The sequence below is a fragment of the Hippichthys cyanospilos genome, chromosome 7, assembly GCF_059441005.1.
Source record: "Hippichthys cyanospilos isolate Australia breed blue-spotted pipefish chromosome 7, RoL_Hcya_1.0, whole genome shotgun sequence".
NCBI classification, from domain to species: domain Eukaryota; kingdom Metazoa; phylum Chordata; class Actinopteri; order Syngnathiformes; family Syngnathidae; genus Hippichthys; species Hippichthys cyanospilos.
The window spans coordinates 20223078-20244848 of NC_142375.1; the positions used below are offsets into that span (position 1 = coordinate 20223078).

The following is a 21771-nucleotide window of genomic DNA, read 5'->3' on the forward strand; positions in this document are numbered from 1 at the left end:
AAGCAAAAAAAAAAAACAATTAGAGAACCAATCATGCAGTACGTATGACATGAAATGGGAGCGATGAACCATTCCGAGGATATTATGTACGTTCCCTTTTATTTCTGATTGGATGTATTTCATCCAATTTGATCTTTACATCCGAGACGTTTCACCCCAAAGAGAAACCATTGAAAAGAAGCACTTGGGGATATGAAATTTCACCCAGAGGGTGACAACATATCTGATGGCACGATCATTTGTCACACTACCAGGAATGTGCCATTCTTCCACATCATTCTCCAAGTATTTTAGTAGTAGTGCGCTAATGTTGGCACCACCTGGGTGAAATTTCAGATCCCTAGCCTTCTTTAAATGCTTTCCCATTGATGTGGAATTTCCTTGAAGGAAGATCAAAGGATAAGACAAAATACAAGGGTTAAAATGATTGATATTCCTTTGTTTTGTTTTTTTATGATATCATAAAGGAATTATTGGGGAAAAACATTAGGGAGCTGAAATTTCTAGCAGATGATTAAAACATGTCAAATGTAAAAATACAACACTTCTGTTGTTTCTATGTGATTGTAGCTGGGCGTGCGAGATTTTGTCTACATAAATAATTATTATCCAAGTTTTGGACCATATAAAACCATTATAATTACAATTTTTGAGAAGCATTTAAACAGGATTTATGACACCGATTTTCCCGCAATTTTTGCAAAATTCCATTGAGTGGCGGTCAAACTATGTCAGCAAACAAAAAATTCTTTGTTGCAATGTGTCTAATTTGCAAAGTGTGTGCACAAGGGCTAAATGGCAAAATCAAGTTATTTTCTTGCATTCCCTCAACAGAAAAAAAAAAATATTTATGATTGGGGTGCTATTCTTTCATTCTCTAAACAAGCAAAATCAGTTTGACATTCCTTGTTTTGGTTAAGAAATGATCAAACCTCCCTAATAAGTATCCACAGTGAAGCACCTGATGATTGTGGATGACCTTTTTTGAGCCGTGTGGTTACTCTCATCTTCATAAGGATATATGAATGACATTGCCCATCATTTTCGTACTTTCCGGAAAATAAAATTCCCTCTACAAGCTCAATCCTAACTTTCCGAACTTAGCAAATCCGCTTGGCGCCCCAGTGTTGCCTTTTTGCAAATTTTCCTCCTTCAGTCACGGTGTGTGTTGGTGATGAGGGGTGAGGGGGGGATGTTTTTTTATTTTTTTTTTATTTTCCAGCCCCCCTGCTCTTAAGTGTGTACCAGTGCTTCTACGGCCTGTCATATTGCATCAGCGTGCTGCTGATTACTTCCACCTTGTCTCCTTCGTCAGGAAATGATTGTGACACGCACTCACACCCTGCTTTTCCCCCGCATCAATATGCGTGCCGTGGAGAAAAAACCGCGCAGGGTAAATAAATAATGAAAGACGAGGCTGGAGGAAGGAGGGGGAGCTCTTACGCCGTCTCGTTATGTGCCAGCACGGCCGCGTTCTCGCAGTGTGCCTTCGCCGCATGCTGGGGCACACAATGTCGGAAGAAAAAAAAAAAAAGGTATAAGAGGAAATGGGAAGGTTTGCTCAAATGAGACGTCACTGGCTCATTGGGGTGGAATCAAAGCGACACCTTCATTTGACTCGGGGCTCTCGCTGTTAACGTGCTAATTCTTACAGTAATTGTGCGTGGGAGAAGGAAGGTGGCCCTCGTGTTTCTGTCAGCGGGTGGAGAGAACGGCGAAGGGATGAAATGTCGATAGGACAGAAATAAGATCTGTAATCATCCTGTTGTTTTTCCTTTCGTAAAAGTCTGAAGGTCATTTCGAATTTCGAGTTAGGCGCGTTCAGTGTAGTACCTGATTTCACCACTATGTACCAGGCGGCAGTGTGCTCTACTTATTGTGAAAAAGCACAACACGAGGAAGAGAAGGTCGCCGATTAAGCTGGAGTGATAAGTAATTTCCACAATATTAGTATTGCGTGCAAAAATGAGGAGAAAATGCAAAAATTGGACTCATAAAAGTACCGTTATTTCAGTATAAAGTATAAAATAAAGCATAATCCATCGACAACGGTCTTAAGTAAAAGTCAGCATCCATTCATCTTTCAGTGGTGCGCATCGCTATACACTTCTATTACAATTTGAAACTTCTAGTTGCTGGGAAAATAAAATTGAGACCTTAAGGTGGTTGTTTTTGAAGAAACTCCACAATGGACATTTCTGTCCCAAATTCAGATTTTCGTCAATATCTCAGAAGACACATCTATCAATCACTCATGCACACAGACACAAATGCATACAGTACTAATAACATTATATATATATATACATATATATATATATATATATATATATATATATATATATATATATATATATATATATATATATATATATATATGTATATATATATATATATATATATATAGGGATGCCTCAATCACATTTTTTTGCACCTATGTCCAGTCACCTGATTTTTAATGCTCTGCCAATAGTGAGTCCTGATTCAAAACTTTGGCAATGTATTAAGGACAAAATCAAGTTTTTGTGAGAAACCAGTTTTTTGTAGAGAGAAACAAAGTATTGGTTTGAACCAAGTAGCCAAATTGTTTACCTGTCGGCTGTGTTTACTCGCACCATTCACGTCTGTGCTGCGATGTTACGTATAAAACACATCCATATATTTTTGTTGTTGTTTTGTCAATATATATTTAGTTTGGATTGTTTTGTTGGCTCGTTGCCCTTCGAAAAAATACGATATTGATGATCATAAAACAAAACGTTTTCTTAAAAAGCCCGATTCCGATCATCCGAAAGTGATGTGATCAATTCCAATTTGCGATCACGTGACTGGAATCCGGACACCCCTAATATATAACAAAAGGTGGAATCACGCATAGCTTTTTGATGAGCCCCAGATTTGAAAACGATAGCGTATACTCTCTTCCAATGATCATGAAGAAATCATTTTTGCCTCTTCCGTGACAGACAGGGATGTTTAAACTGATAAGGGACCGGCAAGAAAGACAATCTGATGTCAATCAACACTGCGAGTGAGACATTTAAAAAAAAATCTGCTGAGATTTCCATTTTGTTGTGCAAAAAAAAAATTCTTGCTCCTTAATGAATGATTACTTTTTCTCAACGCGTGCTCATCTTGCTCACCGCCATCAAATGTCTTCATCTCTTGGGGATCCCGTTTTATTTGTCCTGCCGCTATAGCTCAGGTATAGCTCTAGCAAACACAGAATATTTCATGTGAGAGCGGTTCAGATTGAGTTCACCGCAAGAAATGTCTATTTCTGCACCGGCTCTTGAAAGGGTAAGAAAAAAATATCAAATAAAAGTTGTATATTTGCAAAAGTGTACTTTTTTTGTGTAATTCGTGGTCAACGTGGAAGAGCAACAGGTGAGGAAAAAAAATGGACACAAGGAACTAAAGTATGTACCCAAATACATGGCTGAAAGAAAAAAAATTGTTTTTTCTCCCTTATTCCAGAAACGTGTTTACGAGGTTAATTATCGTAAAAAGTGTGAAAAACAATAACGCAACTAAAAACGCTTTAAGCAAATACGATAAAGAGCCATTCCACCAATTAGAGCCATTTACGCCCCCAAATAAAATGTATAAAATCATGATACCATTGCATTTCAATTATGTAAAACGTTCTGCACGTTGACCTGATGGCATATTATATCAAATAACATACAAGCAATTAAATCAAATAACATACAAGCAATTAAACTAAAGCATTTTTTGTTACCAGTCCTCGCTTAACCCATATATTATATATATATATATATATATATATATATATATATATATATATATATATATATATATATATATATATATATATATATATATGGAACGTTAATGGAGTCTGCGAGATTGTGTTAATCATAACGTTGTTGTTTTGTGTATCAGTTTTGTGTAAGTGGCAAATTATGATATGAAACTGATCAGATTTCCAATATAATGAAAAATATCCGCAATCCGAGCCAGCCAAAACAGTTTTGTGTGAAGATAGGCCCGGAAATTTTTGTCCAAAAGTCCAAACTACGGTGAAAAATACGGGCTGACGGTGAAAATATAAACGCAATAATATTTGAACCCTATTGATGTTTTTTTTCTCCGATACTTCAAAAGCAGCAAAGGCATTTTACATCAAGGGGAAAGCATTGAAAGAAAACAACAGGGAGCTGAAATTTCACCCAGATGGTGACAACACACCACCATTCAGTTATCACAATGCCGAGTTTGGCATACAATACTGTGAGGATGATTTGGAAGCAAATGACCCAAAAATGGACAAAATACTGCGTTAGGGTTAATGAAAAAAAAAAAAAAAAAAAAAATCAGTCATATTGGGACCGCTAACCTGGAACCTGCAATCGAAATTTATTATATTCGGCTTAGGCCGTCCCATCTCTCTTAGCCATCCAAATATTTATCATTCATTTTGAAAATGAAAGCGGGGCCTTTTGTGCGGATTCATTTCCTTCCACAGGAAGTCACCCACTTGAGCGGTTGTCACTTCCTGCCAGAAGGAGGAAGCGCACCATCCTCATCATCACCAGCCACCAAAAGCGTGCGTCTTTTTAATCCCAAACGCGGCGCGTGTGTGCGCGTGGCGTTTGGGGCGGAGATTAAAGCGGTCTGTGATATTATTTAATCTCGCCGGCCGGGGAGCGAGCAAACGAGTTATCCGCCCTCTGATGACCGGCGGGGGAGGGCGGCGGCTATCGAATGCCGAAAACGCCACGCCGCCGTCAACATGGCGGCCTGCAAGAAGGAGCTCAATTTGGGTGATTGCGAACGGCGGAGCAGTCAGTCCTGGATGATTTCCTCCTGAACGCCCACACCCCCACCCCACCACCCCCCGACCCCACCACCCCCACCTCTGCTTGAATCCCAAAGACCCGGCAATCACTCTGATGCCGGCGCTATCTCTGGAGCACATCTCGCCTTCCTTAACCCCCTCCCTCACACAGTACCCGCCATCATCCTCTGCCCCCCCCCGCCCCCCGCCCAACTCTTCTCTACGCATTCTAGCATGACAAACCACATGGGATTTCGCTCGTCCTTTAAAGTCTGCTGCCTCCGGGAAGCACTCTTCCCCGGCGCAGCATTTTAGCATTCCCGCGAATACGTGACTAGGGAGGCAAAGCGACGGCATTAGATTCATCCCATCACCTTCACGTCAACGTGCGGCTGGTGGATTTAAAAAAAAACAAAACAAAAAAAGAACGATGACTTATCGGGCGATCTTAATTAATCCCGTTCTTCCGGATCGGAGGAAGGACGCCAAAAACCGTACTTGAAGTTGTTATTTTATTAGAACACATAAAAGCATCACAACAACAATATACAAATTCTTAAGTCGTCTTTAAAACGGAAAAAACACATTTGCACATGCAACAACAGGGTTTAGGACAATGAGGAACCGAGGCTGGATTCACACCACGTTTCAAGCGACAATTCCGATTTGGGGCATACATCAATCGATTAGCAAACGAAGCGAAACAGATGTAACTTATACCGATGTGAGTGCTGTGTAAACGCGCAGATCGGATATACAGTCGTCATGGTAACAAACCGATCGGTAACGTATTGCTCACCATTTTAAAAGCAACGGTTTGAATCGTAAACATATAACAAAGTAGGGGTGAATTGATGCATTGATATCAGCCAAAATATCTATATCCAAAATCTACGATATTAGCACTTAAGTATTCTTTTCCAGACTCCTGCTCTTTTATCTCTAGCATGCGGAAACCATGTGACCAAATGTGAATAAGCTAACAAAGGAGTAGAAAATGTAGTCCATGGGGGAATATTTTTTCACGTTGCTGCATTTCTCTTTCCCGTGGTGAAAAAGAATCGGGAAAATACCAAAAAAGTATAACATCGTGATAATAAATACAAGCATGTATAATTGCTGCCGATATTGTATTGGATCGAAATCGGTACTAGCTCTCTAGGCTGCGATATCGATATCATATCGGAAGTCAAAAAATGGTATTGTCGTGTTTTAACAGCAGTGTTTTAATCACAGAAACTTTGTGCTGAAGACTGTGTAACTTTTCCTAATGGCCCTCATACATTCACTCGGAAGACTGTTCCAACAGATTCCGAGTGACAAAACACCATGGCGCTCAGCCAGGGCTCTAAACTGCTGTTGCGTAAATAACCGTCAATTTATTTCGCCCCTTCAACCTTCCAGAGCGGGTGCTAATATATATACCATATTTTCCACACTATAAGGCGCACCTAAAAGCCTTAATTTTTTTTTTTTAAAAAGCTGACGGTGCGCCTTATAATCAGGTGCGCCTTATATATACCATTGGGATTGGTAGATGAGGAATGAAGTGATAAAGGAAGCTTTACCTGTTTCTTTTGTGCGTTTACAGTTGAACAAGGTCACTAATATTGACTGAGTTATGATGCTATTGAGAGTTTAGAGTCATTATTTGAGTTATTATTGTTATTACTTTGAGTATTACTATATTGCGATTGAAAAAGTTTTACAATATGGCATTAATTGAGGGTGCGCCTTATAATCCGGTGCGCCTTATATGTGGAAAGGTTTTGAAAAATGTCATTGATTGAGGGTGTGCCTTATAATCCGGTGCGCCTTATAGTGTGGAAAATACAGTGTGTGTGTGTGTGTGTGTGTGTGTGTGTATATATATATATATATATATATATATATATATATATATATATATATATATATATTTGGGTTGTTACCATAAAATACGGAGAGGAGAAGTTATCTGGTATTTGGTAAGTTTATCGTGTTACCCGTAAATATTCCAAATATATGAATTCAATACATCGGAGGTGTGATTATCAATAAATAAGCAAGTATAGAATAATGCAAAATGTTTCCCCTTCATATAAATCAATGCCGGGGGATGAGTGAGAACAGGCCAACTGAATTGATTTTAAGTTTGATATTAGTATTACTTATGAAGGATTGTTTACAAAATTATTCACGTGCAATCTGGGTGTGTGCGCAACACGCGTTGTTCTATGTATTCCATCAGCGTTTATTGAGTATAAGTCACGATAGTGTAGTCCCCAAAAAACGACATAAAGGGTTGAACTCAGAATTGTGCACTTTGACCTTAAGTGTGAATCCAGCCTTATTGGATCATTTTTGGGGATGAGAGCGGAGCGCCTCGCTCTCCCCGTCAACCCCCTGCAGCTCCAGAACAACACCTGATATGTTCAATATGTATAAGTGTACTTTCATTGGTGTCAAACGGGAAAGGGTTTAATGACGATGCCGTCGCTGACATCCATCTTGTTTGTTTTTTTTTTTTAAATACACCTTCAAACTCTTCCATCAGTGAAATAAATGCTCAGTTTTTTTTTAAAGTGCAACCCACCACACAAGACAATGTGCCCTGTACTGCGGCGAGTCATCACAATCTATAGAAAAAAAAAAAAAAAAAGAGGGGGGGGGGGGGGGCATTCTTGCCTCATCGAGACAAAAAGAAAAAAAAGGTTGACGCTGGAATGGCTTCCGGGTGATTCCTGGGAAGTGAAAAAAGAGATATGGAGGGGAAAAAGAAGGTTGAATAATTATTGCTCCAGAGTAAAGTGTGTTGCGTTTATCGTCATTCCCCCTCCCGCCCCGTCCCGTCCCGTCGGGGCGGATTCTGTGTGGTTCCAAAAAGATTGTCCTTTTTCCAGTCCTTTCTTTACAAGAGCTCTGCGGCGGCCCATTCCCGCCCGGCCGCGAACACTGAAAACACATTCATAAGACACCAAAAATATACATTATGATACTGTCAAAAGGTACAATAATTACACCGAAAAGAAACAACACCCAGTATGTTTTTGTCAACTCTCCGTCTCGTCCGTGATGTCCACATTGTATTCCGTCCTCCGGTCCACATTTGTGTGTCTGTGTTGTGTGTGCGCGTGTGTGCGTTTTGGGGGCGCTTTGGGTCGCGTGCTCTGAGCAGACGGGTCACGGTCGATCGGGACCTCCTGCCGGGTGATGGACGACGGCGGTCGGCGTCTCTAGAAGAACCACCGGAACGCTTCGCCATTAGTGACCGGCGTCCTCTGCGGGGGAGACACAATGCGGGGATGCATGTTATTGACATAATAAAGCGACAGAAAGGAAGATTTTATGATGAGTATTATTTTGCTCCAGGGCTCCGCCGACCAGCAACATCTGGTGTTTACTCAATCGCAGAGAGTTAAGCACAGATAACAACAATCAAGCTGAATTCCGCCTCCCTTTTGCTCAATGAGCAACGACCCAATTATCGGTTCTCCTGAAATTAATATCAAGTGGGATGGGGGGGGGGCTTGAGACCTCTAGAACCCATTTACAAAGCATAACTGTGTTTACATAGTAGGTATACAGATGTTTAAGAACTAAATACAATCCGCTGCGATTTGAATCGTTCGCCTTCACGTCTTCAGGTATTTCTGATGTCACAGAAGAATTTTGATTAGGGATTTCACAGTTGTTTCAGAAGCAGTTACAACCCTCTGTTGGTGAAGTCTTGAAGAATTTGTCAGCTTATCCGCACAAGGGTCGCAGGCTTGCTGGTGCCTAACCCAGCTGACTTAGGGCACTAGGCAGGGGATACACTGAACTGGTTTGCCGGCCAATCGCAGGGCACGCAGGAACCAACGACCATTGATGTACCCAATCACACTTAAGGACAATTTAGAGCAGAGGTCCGCAACCATCGGTCCAGTACCAGTTGTTCCACAGACCGGTACCAGGTATGTAGTGCCCGAGTCTTTTATTTTGAAAATCGGTCGGATTCTCTGGGATTGGTCCCCCCCAGCGGTGATAAAAGGGTTGGGGACGCCTCAATTAGAGTGTCTAATACACCTGCCAAGCATGGTTTTGGAATGTGAGAGGAAGCGAACTGGAATTGAACTCGGATCTCTTAACCGCGAGGCGGACGTGCAAACCACTCCTCCCCCGTGCCGCTTGTCAAAATACCCTCCTCAAATTGAAAAACCTCGCTCGCTAATGAGTATTCCGTGTAGCATACGAGAAAGCGTGCAGTCCGTCACGACCGACCAACTGTCCCTCGGTCTGTCGTGACAAACGCCTGTTTTGCCAATAAATACATTTTCACTATTTTTCTTCATGTTTTATCCAAGGGAAGGACTGTCGATATCTTTCAGATGCTCCTAAAAAAATGTTTGTGTCAGAGTCACTGTTGTGCAAAAAAAACACATCTTTTCACAAAAAAGCTCATTTTCCTCCTTATTTTGTCCAAAATAGCTCGGTGTCACTGAAATGACCTATTTTGAAACAGTGACAACCAAGGAACGAAATAAGGTAGGATCATGCTTTTTTTTTTCTCGGTGAAGAATGAAATCCGATCTTTCAAATGCTACTACAAATGTCTCCATAGCCATACAATAACAACATTCCGTCCGCCTTGAAAGACGCGTCAAAACGCTCGAAATTGTCTGGAACTCTCGCGGTTGCCTTTCCGGATGCCGCACGGCGCCGAAAGAGTTAACGTCCGACGAAATTGGATATCGGACCATCAGCCCGAAAAATTTCAAACCCGCATCGGTTTACTAGCGAGGCTAACACAAACGGCGTTCGGGCCGGCGGAGATTTTCCACGCGACACGGCTTTAAACGTCCCCCTCCATAAACAGGAAGTGATGACGACAAGGCCGGTGATGAATAAAAGCACTTAGTAAAAAACCGTCCAAAACCCGGGGGGCCACTTTAGGCGGCGGCGTGCACCAAAGCGAGCAAAGCGTTTCATCAGAGATCCAGCCAAGGTGATTACATCCACGCCCCACCTACACCCCCAAATAATCACCACGCCGCATGAAATATTCCATTCCAATTCCCAGGAAGCAACAATGAGGCATTTAATTACTGCGCGCTGCAGCCGCAGTGAGGGGGAACAGTGCATCATTTCAATTTGAGCCGGCGCCAACAGAAAGCTCCACGGCAGAGTGGCAGCCTCTCCTTTCCCAAACTCATTTAGAAGTCAGAGACATAAAAAAGCCAAGCCTCCCACCAATCCCCATGACCAATTAGCGCTCTTTTTATTTTTTCTGCCCCCCCTCGCTCTCGTTTTTTTTTTTTTTTCCCTCCCTGCTGTTGAGTGGGAGGAAATGGTGCATAATCACAACTAAAATCACTTTAGCCTGAGTGGAGGGCAATTTTGCATTTTAATGCCCGCCGGCTTCTTAAAGGCATACTGATGAGCGCGTGCTCCGCGGACACCGCGTTAAAAACAAGACAATGCCGGTTTGCGAGTTTTTTTTTTTTTTGTCTTTTTTTTTTCACCGTGCGGCCCTGCCACTCCGACTTTGTGTTTGCTCGATCAAATTAAGACTTGTATGACTTATTTGTGAAAGGGAACCACTTAGCGCGTTTTTGTGATAAAACAAACAACTCCCGGGTAGCTAATGGCCGCGGCGGCGTGTCATCATCGCTAATTCAAAAAGTCACAAGCTGACCGAGTGAAAAAAGAAAAAAAAATTGAAATATTTGAGGACTAAAGAACCGTCCTGTGTCATGTCGCTGCCTAATTATATAGAGGCCATGATTGGTGCTTTGGAAACACTTATAATATGTTAAAATGATACACAACGGATGCTAGCTAACAAGCTAGCAGATAGGAGACGCAGCACGAGAAAAATTGTGAGTTGCTGAGTTTCAGCACAATAACGCGAGGAAATTCAAAACAACAAGAATATTTTGTATTTTTTGGATTATAAAGTGTAGCTTTTTTCTCATGATTTGAGCCCTGTGGTTTATACTCCAATCCGGATTATCTGCAGGTTTTTTTTCTTGTTTTTGTTTTTTACTAGCTACCAGGAGATAATCCACCGGTAAAGCAAATGTGCGTATCTGTTCAACGTGTCAATTTATTGACCAACAAAAAGTATTTATTTTGAGTTTGAACTGCGATTTAACTCTGTAATATTCTGTCGGTGTTGAAAATATTCATCCATCCATTTATCATAAATATTTTACAAAGTTCTTTTGCTCAATTTTCGCTGCTGCAGATTATCTGTCGGCGAGTGCAAAAATATGGCAGTTTTAAAACTGCAAAGCAGCAAATGATTACTGAATTTAAAAAACGGAAGTAAACAATTAAAAAATATAAACATTTCAACATCTTAAATGTTTTCTTTTTGGGAAAGTAAACCAAGCAGACAATTGCAACAATAACACTTTGTAAACGACGAATTACAACGTTCGATTCCCCGATGAATTTCGACAGCTAATCGTCAACATGCTAACCACTGACCTAAAAGTATTAATACAAAATAATTCCAGTAGTCGTGTCGTTCCTACTGCGTTAAAATCTTTTGAGCACTTGTGGTTGTGCCCGCCGGTACATTTGGGTCTCCTGCGTGATGCACTTTAAGATCTCTGTCAACATGGGGCGCAAGGTGAGGTGAGAATGTTTGTGTTAATCCATATCCTTACATTGATCAGTCGCCGGTGGAAGTGCGGCGAACGAGAGGCGATAATGACCCTGATCTGGACGCACGGCATGTCTTCGTTTTGTTAACTTTTTGCCGTATCGATCCGGTGAGGCTCGAGGAGCCGTTGGGAATCGCACGCCGCGGCCTCCATCGGTTCGCGACGCCACAATATCCGGAAAGGAGGAAGGCTCAATTAACACGCTTCCGCAAGACAAAGTGATTGAAATAGTGCGTTATCTTGGGGTTGCAGGGAAGCTGGAGCCTATCCCAACACACTTTGGGGAAAAGGTGCGGTACACCTTGGATTGGTAACCTTACGGGCAATTGGAGTCTTCAATTAACCTAATTGCATGTGCGTAGAGCTGCAGCTATTGAGTGTTTTCGAATTTCGATATGTTACAAATTATGGAAATTCCTTTGATTTTTTTTTTAATCATAAAAGAATAAATGGGAAAAAAAACACCAGGTAGCTGGAAAATTTCCAGCAGATGATTAAAACTTTTCTGACATTAAAACAATTCTGACATTTCTATGTGATTGCAGATGGATGTACGAAATTATGTGCACAAAAATAATAATCGTCCAAATTTTGGATCACATAAAACCATTATAATGACAATTTTTGAGATGCATTTGAATAGGATTTATTTCATTTATTTTCCTGCGATTTTTGCAACATTCCATTGAGCAGAGGTCAAACTATGTCACCAAAAAAAAATTCTTTGTTGACTTGTGTTTCACCTCAAGACAGTAGGTGGCAGCAGAGACCAGTTAATGGCTATGTCTTCAAGTGTCATCACTTTTTTTTGTGGGTGTTAAAAAATTTAACAAATATGTATTGGTAGAACTGATGCATTTGAACAATTTTATGAGTTGAAGGAAAAATAACATTCATAAATAACTTAAATTACTACGCCTTTGAAAACATTTACAATGTAAAGGAAAAAAAAAAGCAATTTGTATATATTGCACAGTGGGAGCACAAGGGTCAAACAATACTTCAGTAGGTTAAATTTAAACCATACGTATCATTATACAATTTTACTTCCTGTGTGGCTTATGAAACAAAACCAAAGTGCATGGTTTGTGAAAAAAAGTGATCAATAGGAACAGCAAACTTGAGCCATCTATGCGATTAAACTGAACTCAAAAAAATAATTTGATGACTCTGGCTAGTTTTTGTTGGGCAGTTAAATGCTGCTAGCCACTAATGCTGCTAGCATCTAATTCAGCTCGAGTTAATACCACTGCTAGCCAGAGCACCCGCTATTTGCTGGCAACAGCCGCCGTACGATACACTGTAAGCATAATTATGTTTTGATTAAGCATCCTTAATTAGCATAATAAGCAATTGAACTTGATTTCAGGACAACCTAGCGTTTTTGCTGTCACGAGTCAAGTCGGTCATTATGACACACTGCTACGACCTCCTTCAAAATAAAAATGGACAAAGGCATTGATGTTGAAATGTTATTTAAGTAGATTTATTTATTTATTTTGAATTTGTCATGCATAGCATGAACACTTGTTGCTGCGGTTAGCTTGACTTCCTGCCAGTCACATTTGATAAACAGGTACCAAATGCAGAACCAAGAAATTCAAATTACCGGTACTCAAAAACTTGTTTCACCCCGGACTGTATGTTTTATAGAAGGGGTCCCTAACCTTTTTATCACCATGGACCGGTCACCACTTTAGATTTTCATCATGGACCAGGGAAGGGGTTCGAATGGCGACTATAAAGTGCAAGTAGGATATGAGCTCACCACTAACAACAAACGATGGGAGACCTCAGCTTGCTTGGGTCTCGAAAATACTTTTAAGGCTGCAACACAAAATGTACCGAAATAACATTTTCGATTAAATCAATCAAAAACTACATTACAAAGGCTATTCATTTCAATAAAAAATGTTAATTAGATGCAAATGAGTTCTTTTCAATGCAAAACCAAAGGGACATACCTGACACAAACGAAAATGCTAACGAGCTAAACGCGTGCAAGGCAGCACTAAATAACATACGGAAGATAACTAACATTAGCTAGCATGTTATCCACAGTCACAAGTTGTTGGATCAACAGGCAAACTAATTTTTGACAAGAATGACAACATTCTTACAAAGCAGATCTCACAGGGTGACAGAAAGGCACCCAAGCCACACCGTCCTTCCTCACAACAAAATATGGTAGCAAAAGTGGCAAGAGGCAGTGCCAAAAAACAAAGATCTAGCCAAATGAATGAACCGTTAAAGGTTAAACTAAATCAGTTCCGAAACATCATTGTTTCCGTTGCGGCCCGGTAACAGTTGATCCACGGCGCGTTACCGCGGGCCGGCAGTTGGGGACCTCCGATTTAAAATTATGGAAGGAAGCCAGAGTACGCTGAGAAAATCTCACGTAAGCGCAGGGAAACATGCAAACGTCACAAGAACCTGATAACCGTGAAACAAAAATGTCTAAGACTCCGAATAGGACAAAGAGAGAAAATCGGCAGAGACGGAACAGGCAAGGGCAAAGAACAGGACGGGTCGATGCGGGCACGACACCCCGAGGTTTCACCTCGAATCAAAACGGCGTGGCAGCAGCTCAGCCCCCGGTGAACGGCGCGGCGTGTGCAGCAGAGCATACATAACAAGGCGGCTGCGACCGCACACGCAGCGGGAAGACAATTTCCCGCTCCGGCGGCGAAGTATCGACGGGCCAAGCGACGTCTCTCGACCTCAAATGAAGCGCACGTCCACGGTAGACGGCGCATTCTAAATGCCAGCTTGCCGTGATAAAGACGAGAAAAGAAAGGGGGGAAAAATGACACGTGGCGGAAGAATTTGCTGCTGATTGCGGCTTAAGGTCTCTGGACAGCCATGACACCCTGTGATCCTCACTCAAGCTGGCAGGTGGGGCTGCAATGCCAGCTGATTGAAGCCCCGTGGAAAGAAAGGAACAACTTGAATTGGAAAAGTCAAAGTCAAGCCACGTTTCAACCAAGTCTGACCACTGCGGGGTACGCGGGCGGGAGGGCTTTCTCGGGTCTTCGTTATATACGTACCCCGCAATCATTCATCCGTATTTTGGTCCAGGAAGCTTATAGAGCTAAAGAACTAACAGGAACCGTAAACCGAATTGATCCCTCGTGTAACAAATCAAATATATTCCACATTTGGTTTGGGGGAAACTTAAGTAATTGGAAACGCCAATAATCTTTTCCTGTTTCCCCAAAACACCAGTAATTATCTAAGTACGCGCCACGAATGGTACTTTCGGAAATAATTAAGACATTCTAAAATGACACGCTACGGATGAACATAGAGATACAACTCCTCCTGGAAATCAAGCTTTCAAACTGTTGCCCTCTGGTCTGCGGTACAGGGCTCAAAAAAGCCGGGCAAACAGACTCAGAAAGAACTATTTACGTTTTGAAAAACGCTCCCAATTTTGGTGTATACCGGCTCTAAAACGACAGTAAAAGCATTCTATTTAATTCTATTCTATTCTATTCTAACTTTTCAGTTTAATTGATAAAAACTTACAATTTCAGTGTATTAGCAGGCTCATAAATCAGTTTATCAGTAAGATATCGATTCTCCAAACTGAAATAACAATCCGTTCTAGCCCTCCATAAAAACACTTTAAAAAAAAATGTATTAAGTTGTTTTAATCACGACCAAGTGATGTCAGGACCCGGAGTCGGACTGGCTAGCTTCTTGCGAGCGTTGTCATTTCCTGTTTGTGTGTCGGACTATTTGACCCATTCAACAAATGGCTGAAAGTGCATTGGAAAACCTTAACCACAAGAAAAGGCATTACTGTAGCTTAAGTGCTCCATTTTCTTCATCATGTCATCACGCTGGGGCGTAGCTCAAGCTCACTTGTACCTCAAATCTTTCTTCGTAACAAAGATAAAATCGAATCAAAATATAAAAAGTGAACCCACGGCTTATAGCGCAAAAAGCATTATAACCGGGGCACTTAAAAGCCAAGATACCGCCATATTAATACATTCAAATAAAGCCATTTTTCAGAAGGCGGGTGTCAATTACTGATGCTATTTGTGGCAGGGATTTTACAGTCTCTCATCGCAGGTGCGCACGCATCCGACGTTAAGCTCAAGCCACCCCCTCCCACCAAATAATAAAAAGGCACGAAGAGTCCACAAGCCTGCCCCCCGGTCTACCCCGCAGCCTTGGAGTCACGCTGAGCCGCGGCCAGAGATAAACCACTCAAGACGATGAGGGCGATAATGGCAGACGCCGCCGCGCCTCAGAATTCAATCAGCGCCGGCACGTCAGCGCGGATGAATGTAAAAGTGAAATATGCTCGCCGGCGCGCGCTAAAAGACGCCACGCGGGGCTTCTGGGAGGAACAACAACAGGCGAGGAGGAGGAGGACAGCGAGCGGGGCCGTGGGGGGAGAAAGCGAGCGAAAAATGAAAATGATGTGTCTCTTCTCCAGGCGGCTCAACCCTAGCGGCATCCGGAGCAGACTGACTTTAAGCGTAGACTGCGAATAAATTACCCTTTTGAACTTGGGGTGATTGCAAATGTGCCCCGCTTTCTCCCGAGACATGTCTGGCACTAACCCCCTGCTCTCGCCTCTCCCGGTGATCGAATGATAGGAATGCAATCATCGGGAAACTTTTAATTTAGCAGAATTATCTGTTTGGCCCGACCGCTTGCTCTTCCGACCTGATGAGTGTGTCCAAGGTGGGAGAGTGGGAATACTTCCCGTAAAAACAGACAAATAAGGGGGTAAACATTTTTTGCCCGCTATAGCTGCCGTAGTTCTTGCTGTGTAATTTCAAAACAAGCCAAAGCGGATGTCTTTGACACGGTACAACCCAGTTTCCTGCAGCATCTGGAAACAGTCTCTCCGCTTACCGTATTTTCCGTACCAAGAGGCACAGTTAAAACCCTTGGATTTTCTCAAAAATTACTCGAGCGTTTTACAATCTGGTGCATCTTGTGTGTACACTCCAGTCCAAAATTCTGAAGAAATGTGTTACGAAATACTCCATTTGATTGGCTTTCGAACCATTTCCTACTTACACTGACGGAATACGAACCTTCTGTACGGTGGCGGCAAAAAAACAATCAAAGAACATTATATTTTATGTACTTATATACATGTAAGGGTCTTATTTAAATCCGCATAGTTTCCCCCTCGTTGTTGTTCAAAGAAATTGAATCACAAGCATGCCAAGTCACTATGTGGCAGTAGTGTCGCTAAATTCTGTCCAATCAGAAAGAACTCACGCCTCTGACGTTGTATCCGTGTCTTCGGCGGGAAAAACAATAACGCGATGATGCAAATCTCCGGTTTAAGCTGGTTACCTGCAATCACGAAACTGGAGGCTTGGGCAAATTTCCACTTTGGCCGGAAATTTTGAAAGATTCGATTTTGATATTAAAAAAAAAGCCAGGCCACATATAGAAAATTGGAGAGACATTTACTGCCGGTTTTCAAGAACCGGTGCACCGTATGGTGAAAATACAGTACATATAAAGTATACATAAAAACGTTAGTTAATTCCGATGGCCCTACGTGTGGACCGAGGTCACTGCCTCTTAAAATGACGCATTCAGGGTGGCATGTGACATGGACCTAAAGCATTAAAGTACAAATATGATCACTCCCTAAAATTTTGTGGTATAGGTGAGTGGTGATCAAATATTTCTAACGGTGCTAGCTCCTTAGAATTTTCCACAAAAGTACAACGGCACAATGGTCCCCTAAACTTTGTGTCCAGTTTTCTAAAATATTTCACTCTCAATTTTGCTCCTTGGTATTTTTTTTTTGTACGCCGAGTAGGATGACTGCTCCCGTAAATTTGCCACGCTCGTTGTTTTCTCCAAAAGTTTCTCCAAACGTTGGACCCATGGTGACAACTTCCCAATTTTTGGACCCCAAATGTCCATTCCCCTAAATAAATTGTACCCAAGATGCCCACAGTGAAATATTTTGCCCTTACAAATGCCATGACAGCCCCAAAATAATGGTCCTTTAGTTTTGTTCATATAATGTACCCTACTGACCAAGAATGAATTAAGGGTATTGACTACGAATTCTGAAGCCAGAGTGGGTCCATGAACATCCGCCGATGACGCCATGCACTGAAATCAGCGCCGCTGTTAAGTCTGGCGCCTAAAACTCCTCGGAATCAAGAGAGTGAAGCCGGGGATCATTTTCATCACGCTCAAGTAGGGAGGCAGCAGACATTCAGAGGGGGAAGCGCTAAGAAAGAAGCGGCGAGTGGGAGTTTCTGCGGTGCAGTCGGCCTTAACTGATGGGTTATATATTGCCTGTCACTTTATTCGGCGGGAATATTGGGGCGTTGCCAAGCTCAAACCTGGAAGGTACGGCAATCCATCACCTGTGCCGCAGGCTGGGGAAGGGGTGGGGTGAAATCTCATCTCCAAGCTTGTAGGCAATATTCCCGCTACCCCAATGCCATTTATAAAAGCTACGTCTTGCCAAGGCCACCGTGACGGACGCTATGCTCATCTAGTCATCCGCATGACAATGACCCCCAACCTGTATTGTCCCGCAAAATATGGCACATACCATAATTCCCCAAATATAGGACACACCCTTAATTCTAGGGTCAAATTCTGGTATATTGTATGTTGCTGTGTATAAGATGCACCAACAGTTTGGCAAAAATGTAAAAAAAAACACAATATGTTCATATTCGTAAGTTATATATTTGTTGCTGGTTAACTGTGTTTCAGATTTCCCACATTGTGAGAGGTCGGTGAACGCCTCACCAATGTAACAACATTGAATGTTCTCAAAGCAGTCGTTCCTTTTCCTCTCGACGCAGCTTGTGTTCATTTTGCCACACATACCCAAAGTTGAACAGCATCCGAGTTTCACCAAGTTTACCACTGTGTGTGTTATGCTAACGTCTAATTCCGAGAAGAATTTGAAAACACTTGCAATTGTCCTCTGCTTATTGAGATAGGGACTTAAGGCTTTTGTTTTTTTCCTCTTATTTCTACATTTTTTCTTCTGATTCACAGTTTTAACTTGAATCTTTTCCAAAATTCCCAAAGAAAAGCCAACAATTGATGTTTTCCCCCTCTACGTTCTACATTATTAGAGCAGTTCAAGCTGATATGTTTACCTCAGGGGTAGGGAACTCCGGTTCCTCGAGAGCCGTATCCTGCCGGTTTTTGATGTGTCTCACATTCAACACACCTGATTGAAACGATCAGGATCGTTATCAGGCTTCCACAGGGCTTGCGGATGAGCTGATTATTTGAACCAGGTGTGAAAGGCGAAGGAGACATGGAAAATAGGCAGGATATGCCTCTCGAGGAACCGGAGTTCCTTACCCCTGGTTTACCTCATTTTTAGGTCATCGTCTACTATTTTACCGTATACCGTTGGTTATCATTCCACATTATTCCAAGTAATTTTATGAATCTAATAATATTTTTCTTTATCAGTCTCTCAACCTCGAAATGCAATTTCTCCAGAAATTGCTCTATAGCTCGGAATAAAACAGCTCGTTTTGATGAACGTTTTGGCCTGCTGTTTGACTACACGTGGACGGAGAATGACGTCAAAGCTCGCTCATTTCACACCCAGGGATGTGGGTGCCTTTTCATAAAAATTGTTATTTTAAATATGTCAAAGCTAGAAACTAATTTGAGAGCTTGACTAATATGGTCACATTAAGCGAGACAGCACGAGAAAATTTCTTTCAAGACCACCCTTCCTGACAAAGTATGCGTTTAAAACCATATCCAGTGCTTAATGGTCACGGCAATAGAGCGCGCACACGATCATAATGTCGACATCGTGGCGCGATCGCTTGCCGCTGAAAACGGTTTTACTCCAAGGGCCAGCCATGCACCAAGCGTCCGTTAGGAGCAAATCACGCTAAGTGTATTGCGGGTGTTTGTGAGTAATGAGGAATTTGGGAGTTTTTCGCTGACTCGGCTCATGCACCGAGGTGGGTGAGGTGGGGGGGGGGGGGGTGTATGATGGTGTGCTTAAGAGCTGCGAGAGGCAGGGTGGTCACAGGGGGGAGATTAGGCTTGGGGGAGCGGCGAATGGGGGAAGAGGGGGGGGGGGCGGCGAAGGAAAAACCAAATCCATCTCCATCTCTGAAACATCCTAAAGCAGATTACTAAATTCAGTGGGAGGACGGAGAGAGAGAGAGAGAGAGATTGAGAGCAGGCGAGCTCGAGATGAATGAAGGAGAAAGCAATTAGCCTAGATGCAATTCCAGCGGTGTCCTCTGACTTGATTTTTTGACCTTGGCAAAGACTCATGCCGAAATATGGCCGACGTGCAGAAGGAGCATATGGCCGCGAGCTGCCGGAAGGCCACGCTCAGCGACACGCCGCTCACTAACAGCCAATGTAATTAAAATGACGTCAGTGCCAGAGACGGATTTTATAAGCCGTGCGTAGGAATGGTTGTGCAACGGTGTGAAGCGGTGGTCCTCCCCACCCAACCACTGCTCCATTTGGTACTGGTTAGCTCCGATATATTAAAAAAAAAAAAAGATGATATGCCCTTTTGCATGTGGTTCTCAATGATGTAATGTGTGAAATATGTGAAATTTATATTTTTTTTCAAACAAGTAACCCCCTAACCCCCCTCAAAGGATTCTTGTTTGGATGGAAAAACAAAAACCTTAAAAAAAGATTTAAATAAACTTCGGAACTACATCTATAGTGATATTTCTAGGCGTATTTCAGCAATTCTAGGAGATATAAAAGACTGGAGCAAACAAAGGCATGCGCTTTGTGAGCCATAACGCAATTTAGCAATGAGTTGCTTTATGTTCCAATTCATATGTTCTTAATTTGAAAGGAAAACCGTCACGATAAAAAACATGAAATCGGATTTGCATGCAGAAATCCTCTTAAAATCTCACGTACAACTATAAATGCCTTCACATACAGTACACCCACTTGCGACACATATAAATGTCATATTTTACACTAGCTTTGAGCATCATATTCACATTTATTGGCTTGATGAAATGTAATAACATCAATATGTACAATTTCTGGAATTAAATATTTTCATTGAGTTTTACATAGGATTAATTTGGTCTTGCAAGGTTAGAAATGGCATCATTGAATAATGCCGTAATAGGCAATCTGCTAACTCGTTGTTTGTGATTAAACTTGTCATTTCATATCAGGGCTGAACGATATAGCCCAAAAAAATTTATTGAAATTTTTTTCTGGATTGTTACATTTCTTTTATTAAAAGTATTAAAAACAACAAACATTTATTTACATCACCGTTTATAAATGCTGCAAAAGTATAGCTATGCACTGATATTTATCAACATCATGCCACCTGTGTAAAACATCTTTCAAAATTTTGCATAATTTCAAAATTGTTGACTTTTAAAATGACAAATTATTCAGCTTAAAGTTTGTCGCCCAACTCTGTTCTATATCAACCTTGGCTTGAATGCAAAAACAGCGACTAGGTGAGTTTTTGGGCACACAAGAACGGTTTTAACCACCGAGCAAATTCACAAATACCGAACGGCGAATAAGGGCGGGTGTCCCCGTATTTGGTCTACACGCAAACGCATCTGTTTCCCGCTACGGCCGCAGCCGATTCGCCGACGTCGGGGCAGATGTTCTCCATCGGCAGCTAAAGGCGAAACACCTGCTGAATACATGACATCACCAGCTGAGGTGCAGCCACGAGATCCGTCTGCTTGTCATGTGGCTCAGTAGGAGTTTACCATTAAAATCTGGGGGATATTTGCCAGCTTGGCTAGAGGAGCCGAGGACGCTAATGTGCGTGCGTCTAATTCCGAACATCACAGGGAAAGGCGCGGGGAATGTCATTTCTGCGAGACGGGCTCGCAGACGCCACGACGCTTCAATTTGTCACGCGAGGAAAATCCCTTCCCACACAGATGGGAGCCTGGGCCCGACGCGCCCTTGGGTCAGAGGCAGCCGTCTGCAGTCAAGATCACCTTCCAGTCGGCGCCCGCCTCCATTTCAATTAGCTTTATATAAGCACCCTTGTCCAAGCGGGGGCATCTCGGGCGAGGCTGCTCGGAAAGCTAATTCCTCCGGGAGAGAACCTAATAAGGTAGACGCCGACGCGTTATGCCTAACGCCAGATTTTAAAGGGGAAAGAACAGCAGAAGGGAATTGTGGCGAGGTGACAGTCGGGGTAAGCGAGATTTTCTCTATTAGAAGCGCTGACCTACATTGACTCGATTCAAATATTTGTTCCGCAAACTTGGATTAATTCATTCCCAACTGTCTGTTCGGTTTATTTAATCGCGTTTCTTTTTCAGTCCGTGTGGATGCTGGGATTTTTTGGAATCTGGAATCTAACCTCAACAT

At 42.2% G+C, this 21771-nt stretch overlaps 1 protein-coding gene across 2 annotated transcripts in view; it reads right to left on the minus strand.

Annotated features, from left to right (window-relative positions):
- Nucleotides 1-6755: 6755 nt before the first annotated feature.
- The window catches only part of cxxc4 (CXXC finger 4), a 34767-nt gene continuing 19751 nt past the window's right edge, over nt 6756-21771 (minus strand). For both annotated transcript variants that reach the window (XM_088418497.1, XM_088418496.1), the window contains exon 3: nt 6756-8061. In XM_088418497.1, coding sequence (XP_088274623.1) covers nt 8017-8061 — 45 coding nt within the window. In that variant the 3' untranslated portion in view covers nt 6756-8016. The remainder of the gene's footprint in view (nt 8062-21771) is intronic.